This window comes from Bactrocera dorsalis, chromosome 1 (genome assembly GCF_023373825.1).
Source record: "Bactrocera dorsalis isolate Fly_Bdor chromosome 1, ASM2337382v1, whole genome shotgun sequence".
Taxonomy (NCBI): Eukaryota; Metazoa; Arthropoda; class Insecta; order Diptera; family Tephritidae; genus Bactrocera; species Bactrocera dorsalis.
Genome location: NC_064303.1, coordinates 55,792,822 through 55,808,529, shown reverse-complemented (window position 1 = coordinate 55,808,529; position 15,708 = coordinate 55,792,822). Strand labels below are relative to the sequence as shown.

Sequence of the window (15,708 nt, the reverse complement as noted above, 5' to 3'; positions counted from 1 at the left end):
AAGTAGAAAGTACGAAGGAAATAGTTTTTACCATATATATATATACTCTATTCACATAAAAAGTATATTTAAATATTCATATTATATGTAAGAATCATACTACAAGTATATGATGTTATGAATTTAAATCTTAAGTACATTGCATAGTAAAAACTCTTAGCTTTCATCCAGTGATTTCGATACGAAAAAATTAATTTTATTAATTGCAGATTGATGTAAATGACGTGATTAGCAACATTAAAATATTTTCGTTACTTTCTGATCCTGGAAAACAAAGTGGTATTTCCGCGTTTACGAAGTATTATTATGAGCTGGTTCAAATATTAAAGGATCATATCAACTTCAGAATTGAATTTCGTGTTGCTCGTGGCTGGGCAGGCAAGTTGGCTAACACAAGCTACAGGCTTGGTTTTTTGGGTATTATGGCTCGGAACGAAGCTGATGTTGGAGCTTCCGGCATATTTAATCGACTTAACCGTTTCTCAGATTTTGATATAATACATCAAGGTTGGAAATTTGAAACTGCATTTATATACCGAGCGTATGCATCGGAACTAAGTTTCCAAATAAAAGGGGACAATTTTTTGATTCCGCTTAAAAGAGACGTTTGGCTTGCAATTATATGGTTATTTGCAGTTATATCCTTAGTATACTGGCTTCTAAGTAATGTAAATTTAAAATTGCAATTGAAGAATAATAAACAATTACTGGATGCAAGGTGTCTGCAACATGTACAAACTGAGTTAACACAAGAAGAACATAAAAGAACATTTGGTGAATACACAAATGATTATTACAGTTCTGATTTAAGAGACACATTACCCGTCAGCAATATTTTTTTAATCATCATAGCCGCTATTTGTCAGCAAAGCATAATTTCTCTTTCGCGATCATCTGCGATAAGAATATTATATTTTGTGATTTTTATAAATACTCTTTTAATATATAATTACTACACGTCTTCAGTTGTTTCTGGATTATTATCTTCCTCTTTACAAGGACCAGCGAATATAGATGAAATAATTACCAGTTCACTTAAAGTATCTTTTGAGGATATAGGATACTATAAGGTTTTATTCAAAGTAAGTCATGCACTTCTAAATGTTTGTTTTTAAGTTATATATCAACAAATATTAAAATATCATATCTCAGTTTAATTTTATTACTTTAATTATAATCAGTTGCGGATTCAGAAATTTTTTTTTTTTGTGGGGGAGGGGGGGTTCCCTCGCGAAAATTCAGTTATTATAGGACACGTTATGTCTTGTGCACAAAAATGGGTAAAAGGATAGTTGAATTGCGAAAAATCATATTATACTGTTGAAAAGAATGAGTTAGTTATTCAACTTGACAAATAATTATGCACGTGATAGTGAGGAGCTTGTAAAGTTGACCATATACATAGGCTGCTATACACATATGTATATGTATTTCTGAACTAGGCAACCATTGGAAATATGCCTATTTTCATTATTAGGCCAGAAATATATATAGCAGCCCTCGTACTACGTAAAATGGTGTGCAGGGGCAGGTTATAGTGCGCATGGGTGCATAATAATGCGCATGATATACAATATTACAAAAAAAGAACATGTTGATGAATATTTTCGCAACCAAGCTTCTTTCGTAATATTATTTCAAACGTCGTTAAACTATTTTTTATCTAATTATTAGTTTGTATATCCGCTGGCCTTGTCGTATTAAAGTAAATGAAAACTCTCGACAACAAACAGTCGAGAGTGTTTTACTTTATTTTTATCTAATACAAGGTCTAGCGCAAAAGAAACATGACTGTTAAAAAAAACAGCAAAAAATTAATATTTTTCTAAGTTATATTTTTTTATTCAAAGTAGTTTCCTTGTTCTTCGATATAGCGTTTAGCCCGGTCAATTAGCATTTCAAATGAGTGTTTAAGGTCATTTTTCGGAATGCTCTTGAGAATATCGGTCGTCGCCTTTTGGATAGTTGAAATGTGCTGAAACCAGTGCCCTTTCATGGGCAAATGAAGTTTTCCGAATAGGTAAGGTGAGTAGGGTGAGTGATTAATAATTAATATGGAGTTTTTTGTCAAAAAATCAGTGACAAGCGTCGACCGATGACCCGACGCAACAGGCGCCAGGACCCTGCTTCACGGTATTGTGGTCAGGCACGACGAATGTGTGACAAAAGACGCTTTATAACACCAAGGTAAAACACAGCATTAATCGTTTGGCCAGGTGTGACGAACTGTCGTTGTACAATACCCTCAGAATCGTAAAAACAAATCACCAATGTCTTAATTTTTGACTTCTGAAGAGGATTTTTTTTCGGTGATGGCTCTCGTCCTCACGACCTTCTTGGAATCGCTTAAACCACTCATGCACATTACTACGTAATATGCACTGATCTTTTTTCATCATTTGAAATGCTTCAGTAAACATTTTCCCAAGTTTAAAAAAAATTTAATATCTTTGTTCAAAATGCATTTTAAGACCGATGACCAAAAGCTACTGATTGTAGTTATCCAATTGTGTTACAATTTTTACGAAATGTCAACAAGAGATCAAGCTTTTAGGTAGGTGGTGCCACCAGAAACGATTGGAAGTGTTGAAAAGCGAAATTGAGAAGTCTAGAAATAAATGTCGAAAACAAAAACTGAAATCTGTATGCCCAACAAGATGGGTTGAAAGCCATGAGGCCGTATCGACATACATCGAATTGCATCCGTTCGTGATTAAATCTTTAGAAAGAATCGTAACTTGGAAGGATCCAGAGACTTCAACTACGGTCTCTCAGCTCGTCACTGCGATTTCTACTGCAGAATTCCAAATTTCCTGCTTCATAATGCAATCCGTAAATGCAGTCGTTCTACCTCTCAGCCGGCAATTACAATCGCCTGATGAAGATCTCGCAGAAGCCATTAGATTCGCAGACGACGCTTTTAAAGAGTTCGAAGAAATGCGACAAAATGCCAAAAAAAAGCTTTTTTTTTATTTTTAATAATATAATGGCGTTATTGACGGGATTGGAATGTGAGATCCGGTGTAATCCTCGATTAATCACTGAGCTTCAGCGATACTGCTTGTATTTTTCTAATTTTTTTTCTGGCCATAAACTACTAAAAAAATAAAGTAAACACTTTTATAATATTTTATTTTTATTTTATTTATTTATTTTAATAAATATTGTGTAAAAAAATGTATAAAAAGGTGATAAATGACACTTTTTTGAATAAAAACAAATAGAAATTGTAATTCTTAATTTTTCTAAATTTGTTTCATCAAAATCGGACAAGTGGTTCACGAAAAAACATCAAGATAAGGAAAAAATTTAAAAGGTCATAAAAAAACTGACACATGCGAACGCCAAACTCTTTGAGAGTTTTACTATACTGACCTAGTACCTTCACCCTGACTTGGAATTTCTCACCCCCCAGACAATAATCCCAAAAATGTTCCACAGTGTTATTACTGTCAACGCTGCGGCATAACTCAAGAAATCAATTTAATATTTAGGTAATACGATATCAAAAACGTTTATTCATGTATTTATATAAATGTGTGTTTGTATGTAAACGATCATGGTACCCTATTTGGTTATGCCAATTTACAACTTTTGTATATGTTGAAATGCAACTCTTTAGCAACTTACATTTTTGAGTAAACCTGATTTTTAGTATTGTAAGAAACCCTAAACCCAGAACATTCTTTCACTAGCATTTTAACTTTTGAATAAACTACATCTTCTTGCCATTTTGAATTGAACATTTCAAAGCGTTTTTTCTTAGATCCGTGCAGTGCAAAAGTAAGAAATCCAACAGGTTATGGGCCCAGGTGCAAATTCCTGGGAACCTAGTAATTCGCGTTAAGTAATTAATAAAAATATGAGTTCGTCGCTTTTTAACATAGAAAAATTGGATGAGTCCAATTATGACTCATGGAACTTGCAGCTACAAAGTGTGCTTGTCCATCAAGAGTTGTGGCCTGTTACGTGCGGAGAATTGCCCGCTCCAAAAGAAGGTGCCGATGCAAAAGCTGTGTTGCTGTGGAAGGCAAAAGATGATAAGGCAAAAGCAACAATAATCCTCAGCATTACGCCTATGCAGATAAGCCACATTAAAAACTGCAAATCGGCGAATGAGGCGTGGAAATGTCTACAAGAAGTGCATAGACCAAAAGGGCCTGTGAGAAAGGTAACTTTGTTCAAGCAGTTACTTGGAATGCGAATGAATGGCGGTGAGTGTGTCCAGCAATACGTTTGCAAGTTCACGGCAGTCGCAGTGGAGTATGTCTCCAGCATGATTTATTCGTTATTATGCTTTTTGCACGTTTACCGAAATCATTTGAGAGTTTGGTGGTTGCATTGGAGTCTCGCGATGAGCTACCAAATCTCACTGCTGTTAAAATTAAGTTAATAGAAGAAGGCGAGCGACGTAAAACATGCCAGTCTGAGCATACCGAGGGTAGCGTGCAAGCTTTCGTAGCACACGCAAACACAAACGCAAGAAAAAAATATTTTGAACATGCAAAATCGAACGATAGCGCAAGTACCGCAAGCAAACGCAATGACAATAGCAAAAAATCAAATTTAAAATGTTACAGTTGTGGCAAAAAAGGTCATTTCGCTGCACAATGTAAAGAAAAAGATCGAGAAAAATCTTCGCATCAAAATGTAACAAGAAACGGACTGTTTGCTGCTGTTAGTAGCAGAATTTTACACAACGATGTTTGGTGCGTTGAGAGAGGCGCTTCTTCACACTTATGTTGTAACCGCAACATGTTTGATGAGTTCGAGCCGTGTGAAGAATCAATTATGTTAGCGGCGGAACACAAAATATTAGCAAAAGGCAAAGGTATTGTTCGATTGAGAACAAACGAGTTTAATGTGACTCTCGTAGATGTTTTGTTCGTGCCGGGTTTACAGTGCAACTTTGTGTCAGTTGCCAGAGCAGTTAACAGTGGCTACATTGTCAAATTCAAAGGAAACACGGCGAAGATCTTCGACAAGCACAGAGGAATAATATTATGTGCACAAAAGGTCAGAGATTTATATTTAATTGAAATAAATAAAAATAAATTGTTCTTTGCGAAGAAAATTGCTGACGACGTGATGAAGTGGCATAATCGATTTGGCCATCTGAATTTCGCAAGTTTACGGCAGCTTAGTAATAAGCAGATGGTGTTTGGACTTCCGATTAACATACCGACTGATGTCAACTGCGCTTTGTGCATGTCGAGTAAATGCACTCAGCGGCCATATAGTAGCTCACAAAATTATGCAGCCGATGTATTGGGGGTGGTGCATACTGATGTTTGCGGTCCGGTAAATGTTGCATCGATCGGTGGAGCCCGATACTTCTTAACCTTCATGGATGATAAAACACATATATTCGTGTATTTTTTACGGCACAAAAGCGAGGTGTTCGAAAAATTCAAGGAATTTAAAGCAATGGCAGAGCGTCAATCTGGGGAGAAATTAAAGATATTAAGAAGCGACAATGGGACAGAGTTTGTCAACAATATTTTTGATGAATATTTAAAAGCGAATGGCATTTTACGGCAACTTACGGTCCCGTATACGCCACAGCAAATTGGTGCTGCTGAGAGGTTAAATCGCACTCTACTTGAAATGGCAAGGTGTATGTTGCTGGGTGCAGGTCCCGAACAGTCGTTATGGGGTGAAGCGGTATCTACGTCCGCGTATTTGAGGAATCGTTCTCCAACCAAAGCGTTAGATAGTGTAACGCCTTATGAAGCATGGCATGGGCATAAGCCAACGGTGGCGCATTTAAGAGCGTTTGGATCATTTGCAGTGGCACTTGATAAACGGCAGCGAGACAAATTCAAGCCAAAGGGTAAAGAATATGTTATGGTAGGATATTCTGACACTTCAAAGGCGTATAGATTGTACGATAAAGAAGCAAAGCGTTTAATTGTTAGTAGGGATGTATACTTCATCGAGCAAACGCAACACAAGCAACAGCATGAGCTAATTTTAGACGTATTGAATCCGATACATGTTCACGTTTCCGATGATGAGCAGATGGCTCATGTACCTGTCATTCAAGTTGATGAGGCAAATGATAACGCGAACGAAGATAAAGTTGTGGATAATGGTGGCATGCAGCCAGAGAAAAGTGATGACGATTTCGAGTCTGCTGAACCTGAACCAACTCCGCTTAAACGTGGGCCAGGTAGACCTAAATTAATTCGTACTGGTGGATGCGGTAGACCGAAAAACCAGCAAAATTACTTAAGCTTGTTGACGTATGACAATATTAAAGTACCTGATACAGTAGGTGAGGCGTTATCAAGTGAACTTTCTGGCGATTGGTACAATGCAATGAAAGTTGAATACGAATTTGTGCAGAACGAATGTTGATGCGAACTGCAGGTGACGAATTGTAGCCTTCTTTCCTGTTGTCTATCCTTTTTGTTTAGTGGGTAAGAGCACAGGTGTGGTGAGTTGCGTTGAAGTGTCATCAGCTGTGGTGAATGACGATGTAGCATTAGGATGCGCCAGTTTTACCGAGTAGAGGGGGTGGATGCTTAACTCATTTAAACATCCTGGGCCCCCTAGGCGAATATTTTGCCTAGTTTTATATACATATATAATCTGATAGCCAATTGTATTTGGTGTAAATATTGGTGCTTGAGGTAATAATTGAGTTTGCGTGCTTTGACGACTTTTTGTATTATTATACCAAAGTGTTCTTTGCTTTTATTAATTTTATTAGCTGCTATTTACAATTTATTTTTTATCGGTTTGGCATACCGGAAGTTTATTATATGCCTTTTTTGTATTATGTATGGACTTTATTTATTATCGGCTTATGAAGTATAGTAACTCCACGCCTGGCTCAGATATGGCCAGAATGGGTACTCCTTAGCCCTGGAGTTAGGGCTGTGCCAATAGATGGATCTTGCGAGAGAGTGGCCGGTAATTGCGAACGACTTCGATTCGTGGGGTAAATAATTTTGTATACTTAATTTGAAGCTTTGTATAGCTGATTTGCATAACTCTCCCATATGAGAAGCGCTTGGTTAGATGCGATAAAAGCGACTTTAGCTTTGTAAGCATAGGTGCGTAAATGTATCGCATTGGGAGTATTGTGATCCCTTAATTTCTGTTTTGATTTTACTTTTTTTTTTTTTATATATTTGAAAATTTGTGCCTCAATGGTTCATCATTGTATAAAATGTGTAGATTTTTCGACTTTTGGAGACAATCTATATAACGGGTGATTTTTTTGAGGTTAGGATTTTCATGCATTAGTATTTGACAGATCACGTGGGATTTCAGACATGGTGTCAAAGAGAAAGATGCTCAGTATGCTTTGACATTTCATCATGAATAGACTTACTAACGAGCAACGCTTGCAAATCATTGAATTTTATTACCAAAATCAGTGTTCGGTTTTCGGCTTTTTTATCGACAAATTTTGTTCAGCGATGAGGCTCATTTCTGGTTGAATGGCTACGTAAATAAGCAAAATTGCCGCATTTGGGGTGAAGAGCAACCAGAAGCCGTTCAAGAACTGCCCATGCATCCCGAAAAATGCACTGTTTGGTGTGGTTTGTACGCTGGTGGAATCATTGGACCGTATTTTTTCAAAGATGCTGTTGGACGCAACGTTACGGTGAATGGCGATCGCTATCGTTCGATGCTAACAAACTTTTTGTTGCCAAAAATGGAAGAACTGAACTTGGTTGACATGTGGTTTCAACAAGATGGCGCTACATGCCACACAGCTCGCGATTCTATGGCCATTTTGAGGGAAAACTTCGGACAACAATTCATCTCAAGAAATGGACCCGTAAGTTGGCCACCAAGATCATGCGATTTAACGCCTTTAGACTATTTTTTGTGGGGCTAAGTCAAGTCTAAAGTCTACAGAAATAAGCCAGCAACTATTCCAGCTTTGGAAGACAACATTTCCGAAGAAATTCGGGCTATTCCGGCCGAAATGCTCGAAAAAGTTGCCCAAAATTGGACTTTCCGAATGGACCACCTAAGACGCAGCCGCGGTCAACATTTAAATGAAATTATCTTCAAAAAGTAAATGTCATGAACCAATCTAACGTTTCAAATAAAGAACCGATGAGATTTTGCAAATTTTATGCGTTTTTTTTTAAAAAAAAGTTATCAAGCTCTTAAAAAATCACCCTTTATATAAAAATGAAATGGTGTATAGTTGTAACGCTAAAACTCGAAAACGGCTGAACCAAATGAAATACTTCCTTTGGGGGATTTGTTTGTTATTACCACGCGCAGGTCATGTCTTAAAATCAGAATAAAATATTAAGGGGGCGTGGCACCTCCCATACAAATTGAATTTTTCAAGTCAAATATCTTCAAAAGTGTTTAAGGTAGGAACATGAAAATTGGTACAGAGCTACAGGATAACAACACCACTCTCACCTATAAAACCGGTGGCTATCGAATAAGGGGGCGTGGTATGGTACCTCCCATACAAACTAAATTTTTTAAGCAGAATATCTGTGAAGGGAAGAAGGGTTCAAGGTAGGGACCTGAAAATTGGTATAGACCTATATGGTATCAAAAGCCTTCTTACACATAAAAGAAGGGATAATCGGAAAAGGGGGCGTGGCACCTCCCATACAAACTGAACTTTTTAAGGTGAATATCTTCAAAAGTGTTTAAGGTAGGAACATGAAAATTGGTATAGAGCTATAGGAAACAACACCATTCTCACCCATAAAGCTTGGCGTTATCGAAAAAGGGGACGTGGTACCTCCCTTACAATCTTTAATTATTTTGGTTGTTAATCCACCATAATCTCATTTTCCACCTATCACGACATTGGTTGTTCTTGCTGCAGCAGTTATATGGTAATTTTGGTTGTGTTACGTGCTATTTTTGGTTTATGGAAATGGCAGTTTTATGAAACAAACACAAATTAAATTAAACGTCAATTTTGCTTTGCAATCGAACTCGCAAAATTTAGAGGGCAATAAAAATCCGCCTTGCTTTACTGATATATTGATATATTTTGTTTTAAAAAGTGAGTTATTTAGTGAAAGTGATTTAGCGTGTTGACGAATACCGATTTATGTACATTGGAATTTATCATTCAATTGATCTGCTTCCTTAGTTTAATTCATTCATTTTTGGAGTTTTCAAAGGTAAGTTATTGGTCCGTAAAACCTTATATGAACTTTATGCAAATGAATGATCATTTCCAATTAGATATTTGTTACGATGTCAAGAATCAGTACGTATGGTAACACTTCTCGGAGTTCCCAGGCTGCAAGGAGAACACGAAATAGCAGAGCACGTCAAAGGGAAAGTGTTATTGAGAGGGTATCACCACGAAATAGACTGCTGGAGAGTAGCACGCACCAGTTAGAAGATGTCAACCAAACATACAATCAGCAAGAACGATTGAGAAGAAGGGAAGTTCACAATCAGCAACAACGATCGAGAAGAAAGGAAGTTCGTGCTCGCCAAAGTGATGAAGTAAGATCACAACATGCGATTATTCGACGACAACAGCGGCAACATCTTTCTTTTGTGAACTTTGAACGGGCAGGTTTTCGATATGATCCAAACATTCAATATAGCGCATCTGTCAGATGACAGTAGTTTGTCAATATTGCAATGCAGTCAAATTTAAAAATGAACCGTTGCCAGAATTGCTTCCACCACCACAGCCATTGTTCCAGCTGCTTTACGGTGAATCTCCTCACTCGAGCCATTTCTTAAAGCAAATTGTAAATGAACAAAACTACAATCCAACGTTTAAGGTATTTTTGCCAAACAATATTCGACAGAAACTACAGAGCTTTCCTCCAATTATACACGTTCATGGGCAAATGTTTCATCTCGCTGGATCGCTGTTGCCGCATCCAGATCAAGAACACAAATATCTCCAAATTTACTTTCTGGGAGATTCACATGATGAAGTAAATCGGCGTTGTGCTATCTTCAATACAATGAAAAGAGAAATAATCGAACAATTGCAGCAAATGTTACACGAACACAATGGCCTCATTAAACTGTTTACGATTTCGTTGGAACGTATGCCAACAGATGATCATAGTATAATCATACAAGCGGACAAAAGACCAACAGGGTCACATGAAAGACAATATAATGCACCTACAGTTAGCGAAATATCAGTTGTTGTTGTTGGAGAAAATTTGCAGTCGCGTGATATTGTTATCAAACGTAGAAATCAAAACGCACTAAAACGGATAAGTGAGACACATCGGTCTTACGACGCAATGCAATATCCGCTCATGTTCTGCCGTAGAGAAGACGGATATCATTTAGGATATAAGATGATAAATCCGGTGAATGGTTAGTAAAAAACAAATTTTATTTGCTACTTCATATAGGTAATTTAAGCTTTTAGGTGTCGAGACAAATAAAAAAGTCAGTTCAATGAAGTTTTACGCATATCGAATGATGATTCGCCAAAACTATGACAACCATTTACTGAGATATGGACGGTTATTTCAACAGTATGCAGTTGACATGTATGTTAAAGTTGAGACAGAACGACTTAATTACATGCAATACAATCTGTCGAAGTTGCGATCTGAAGAGTATATTCACTTAAGAGATGCAATGAATGGTGATGCGGATATTACAGATATTGGTCGACTATATTTTGCCATCGACATACATTGGCAGTCCTAGACACATGCATGAGTACTCCCAGGATGCGATGACTTACGTGCGCAATTATGGACGGCCGGATTTGTTTGTTACATTAACTTGCAATCCAAAATGGCCAGACATTACGAATCTATTGCATCCCGGTCAATCACCAAGCGATCGCCACGATGTTACAGCACGCGAATTATGTAGAATAAGGTCGAATTAAAAAAAAACAAGCGTAAGCTGTTATGTTATATCTTCCTTTATTCACTTGAATCTTAAGACTGACTTAACAATAATTTCGTTCTTAAAATGAAACCTACAATATTGATCAAAATAATCGAATATGAACAAAATCATATACATACATATGTAATCTTTTAATACTTATCCAATTACATTGATATTTATGTGGCTTAAGCAGTTTTTAAGTGGACATACAAATAATTCAGTGCATTGACATTTATGTGGCTTAAGTACAAATATTCCTACGTAATTTGATATTACTTTGACTTTTGCTTATAAAAGTAAAAGTAATAACATTTCATGTAGTACTCATAAATTTGAGTTCGGTGACATGAAATTTGAGCCACAATGTTTACATTGCAAGTATCGTTGTTTAATTTTTTATGAAGCAACGACACTTGCATTTTCGTTATACACATTTATATTAGTGTCAAGTTAAATCAAGCCGACAAATAAATAAATGTTTTATACAGTAATGTTGTTGGGTTGATTTAAGTATTTTCTTATTATTTCATCTACGTTGGAGTTTTCATTACATATTGTTGTTTGTGGAACTATATATGTAACTCCTCCACCCCTAGACGAAGGATTCTCCTGAATTCTTTCTTTATTTCTTTTACAATGATTGCACATTAATATTATTACAAATAATATTACTATTAATATTACCACTGTTGGTGTACTGTATGTTACAATTTTATTTTTGTATTTTATTTCTTCTATTTCTTTTAGATTATGTATCGACGTTAATTTTAATTCTTCTAAAGTTAGAGTGGTATTAAAAGTAATATTGTTAGATTGTGATAATATGATTTTATCAATAAACATTTTGTAATTATTTGAAAATTTTTGGTTTGCTAATTCTATTGAACAGTTGTTGTATTTTATTACATAATTTCCATTTAATTGTAATGCTTCTGAGCCACAATTATTTTGAATTAAATAATTTTTTGCATTTTTTACAATTATGATTTCGTCATTAATATTAATTATTTCTGAGTTAACGTTTGTAATTAATTCACATGTCTTATCTATTGTACAATGTTTTGATATGGTACATTCATTTATGTATTTATTCTTCTTATACTCATAAATCTTATCATTGTATTTGAATACATTTGAAATTTCAGCATTTATTTCTTTATTTATATAAGGGATAGGTATTATAGTTATTACTTGTATATTAAAAAATATTTTTGGTACTTTGATTACAAATATTAATTCTCTTTCTTTTTCAAATATTGCTGTTCTTAAGTATTTAATTTTTTCAATGTTTATATTATAATAATCTATTTCATTTTTTGTAAGGATATTGGCATCATTTATGCCATTTTGTGCTGTAGTTATATATATTTGAATATGCTCAATATGATTTTTAATTGAATTTAACATAAGTAATTTTTCTAAATAGGTATTTTGTAGCAAAACATCTTTTATAGTTTTATGCAATCCTCCTATCTGATAAATAACATTCTTCTGATTCTGGTTTATTGTTTCTTTAATAAGCTGTATTGTTGAGTTAAAGTGACTGTTAATTTTTATTTGTTGATTTAATTCTGTTATAGAATTATGTAAGTTAGAATCGACTTTGTTAAGATGATTGGTTATATCTTCTTGGTCAGTATTATCCATTGTACCAAAAAGATATTTACATGCATTGCCTACTATGTTTATTAGTCCCCTTTTTTGTCTACTTGTAGGTGTTATTGTTTTTAATTTACTTATAAGTATATCTACTTGATTTATTATATAATTTCTTTGACTTTCACTAAAAATATCTATGTTATCTTTCATTGATGCAAGTAGATTCTTTGTTTCTTGAATGTCTACTTTATGTAAAATTAAATCAGATTCTATCGGTATGCTTTGATTATTATTATAAATTTCTATGTATCCGTTAGTTTGTGTTATTTTTTTAGTGATTAAATTACCTTTTACTTCTACTAAAGATGATGAGATTAATAATAATATCCACATTATTACCTGCAAATTTAAATTAATGAATTATTTTAATACGGATGTTCAATGATTAATTGCCAAATTTGGTAGGTCTTTTTATGTTAGTGGTGTGGATTCCTTGTAAGGGTTTTTTCTTAAACTTTGGTTCCTCTTTATGTCTTACATTTTTATAGTGTTTTATAAATCCTTCTTGTCTAGTTTCCGTATATTCTTCCCTATTCATATTTGCTTTATTTATTTTTGATTGTTTTATTTTACAGAGCCTATCATAAATTATTGCGTGGTCTATTATTTTATTTTGTGCTTCTATTGGGGTGCATTTAATTGTGCTGTGATAAGTATCATTGTAGTATGTGATAGCCTTAAAAATTTGTTGGGTAATTGGTAAATAATGCTCAAGATTTAGAGTCCGAATTTTTTCTGTGATTGTATTATTTAATCTTTCCACATCACTATTTCCAGTGTGACTATTCGGTTTAGTCATGTGGTATTGTATTCCCTCTCTTTTTAAAAAATCTTCAATATTTTGGGATCGAAATTCATTGTCGAACACCATTTTCTTTACCTTTCCTTTTATGGATAAAAACTGTTGTAATTGACTTACAATGGTTCTGCTATTCCTGTCCGTAAGTGGTAGACATGTAGCATGTTTTGAAAATTTATCTATGAAAACGATAAATGAATGTTTGCTATTTACGTAGGTATCAACATGAATTATTTCATTAGTAGTTTTGGGTGTTTCTGTAACAAAAAATTTGTTTTTTATAGGATTTCGATCATATTTGCCGCCTGAACATGTATCGCAATTATTTATTACCCGATGTATTTGCTCTTTAATATGAGGATTATATAATTTATTCTTTAATTTTTCATAAGTAGCTATAATTCCACAGTGACCACTTTCATTTTTGTGAAATAATGCAATTTGTTTTCTTAATTCTTCTTCGTTGTCAACATCTTTTGCTAAATAAGAACATTTGACAAATTTCACATTAAGATTAGATGCAAATTCTTCTTCAATAATTTTATGTACTTTATAATATTCATGATCGCTAAGATGCGAGTATATACCTACTTTTCCTTTAAATATTTCCCTTCTAATAATGTCTCTTATTCCATTTTCTCCAATATCTCTTTCATCAATATAAATTCGTTTGTAATTGAATATAGATTCGACGGCGGTTTGTTTCTCCTTTATTATTATTATTTGTATTTTAAACCTGTTAACAATTGTATCTAATATTGGAATTTCAAATCCTGAATCTTCTTCTTGTGAATGGACAGTTTCTGCTTCTACTGACATGCTGCTACCTTCATCCCCTTGGAAAACTTCTATGTGGGAAATAATTTCGTCATTTCTTATTCTGCTCAAAAAGTCTGCTATATAATTGTTTTTCCCTTTAATGTATTCTATGGAAAAATTATATTCGCCCAAACTCACTAACCATCTTTGAAGTCTTGGACTTATATCCTTTCCGGAGTATTTTGTCATTAACCATTTCAATGGTTGATGGTCGCATTCCAAATCAAATTGTCTACCAAAGACATAAGGCCTAAAATATTTCACGGCCCATACTATTGCTAAAAGTTCTTTTTCGATAGTAGCGTAGTTTGTTTCATGATTATTTAGTGTTCTTGATGCATATGCAATGGGGTGACCATCTTGAGACAGAACTGCTCCTATTGCAAAATTACTAGCATCAGTTGTAATCCTAAATTGTTTATTAAAATTAGGATATCGTAATATAGGTGAATTTGTAACTATATCCTTTAATTTTTCAAACGCTGCAATAAATTGTGGGTTGTATATATTTATTGTTTGTCCTTTTTTCAGATATTGCGTCATAGGATGTGCAATTTTTGCATAATCCTTAATAAATTTCCTATAAAATCCTGTCATACCTAAGAATGATTTTATTCTTTTTGTGGTATTAGGTATCTTTAGGTTTTGTATGATTTTAACTTTAGCTGGATTTGGCTTAATTCCTTCTAATGTTAAAATATGGCCCAAAAATTGAGTTTCTTTCTTGAGAAATTCGCATTTGTCCACTTGTATTTTTAACTTTGCTAGCCTTAAGGCTTCGAATATTTGCTTTAAATTAGTTAAATGCTCTTCTAAAGAAGTGCCAAATACTAAAATATCATCCATATATACGACGCATATTTTATTAATATGTTCTTTAAGGACTCTATTCATCAACCTTTGAAAAGTTGATGGAGCATTTTTTAATCCAAATGGCATTCGAATAAATTCGTAGTGACCAAATGGTGTTGAGAAGGCGGTTTTTCTTCTGTCTTCCTCTCTAACTGAGATTTGGTGAAAACCTTTGGCTAAATCTAGGGTGGTAAAGTACTGTGATCTACCTAGTTTGTCTAAGATTGAATTTAGGTTTGGAATTGGAAATTTGTCATCCACGGTAAATTCGTTTAATTTTCTGTAGTCGATGACAATTCTATATTTCTTTTTCCCTGAATTGTCTGCTTTTTTCTCTACAATCCATAAGGGACTATTGTAAGGTGAATTGCTTTCTTTAATTATTTTCTGTTGTAGCATTTCTTCAATTTGGCATTTTATCTCTTCTTCATGGATTTGAGGATATCTATAAATTTTGGAATATAAAGGCTTACAATTTGTTGTTATAATTTCATGCTGTACCTCATTGGTGCATGATAGTTTATCTCCTTCTTTAAAGAAAAGGTCTTCGAAGTCATTGAGCAGCCTTAAGGTTGCTTGATGTTCTTCTTTATTCAAATGGGAAAAATTGAATTTATCTTTTAAATAATTTTGTTTAGTATGTTCCAAATTGCAAACATTTTCTATGTATTTGGAATAGTTAAATTCTTCGAAATAAATTTTATTTTTTAAAATTTCAACGTAGTTTTCCGCACAATTAATTT

General features: G+C 34.2%; 1 protein-coding gene across 2 annotated transcripts in view; it reads left to right on the top strand.

The window, feature by feature from the left end:
• Positions 1–15,708, top strand: part of LOC125780337 (ionotropic receptor 75a) — a 1,012,909-nt gene that overhangs the window by 350,585 nt on the left and 646,616 nt on the right. For both annotated transcript variants that reach the window (XM_049462532.1, XM_049462534.1), the window contains exon 3: positions 210–1,082. In XM_049462532.1, coding sequence (XP_049318489.1) covers positions 210–1,082 — 873 coding nt within the window. The remainder of the gene's footprint in view (positions 1–209; positions 1,083–15,708) is intronic.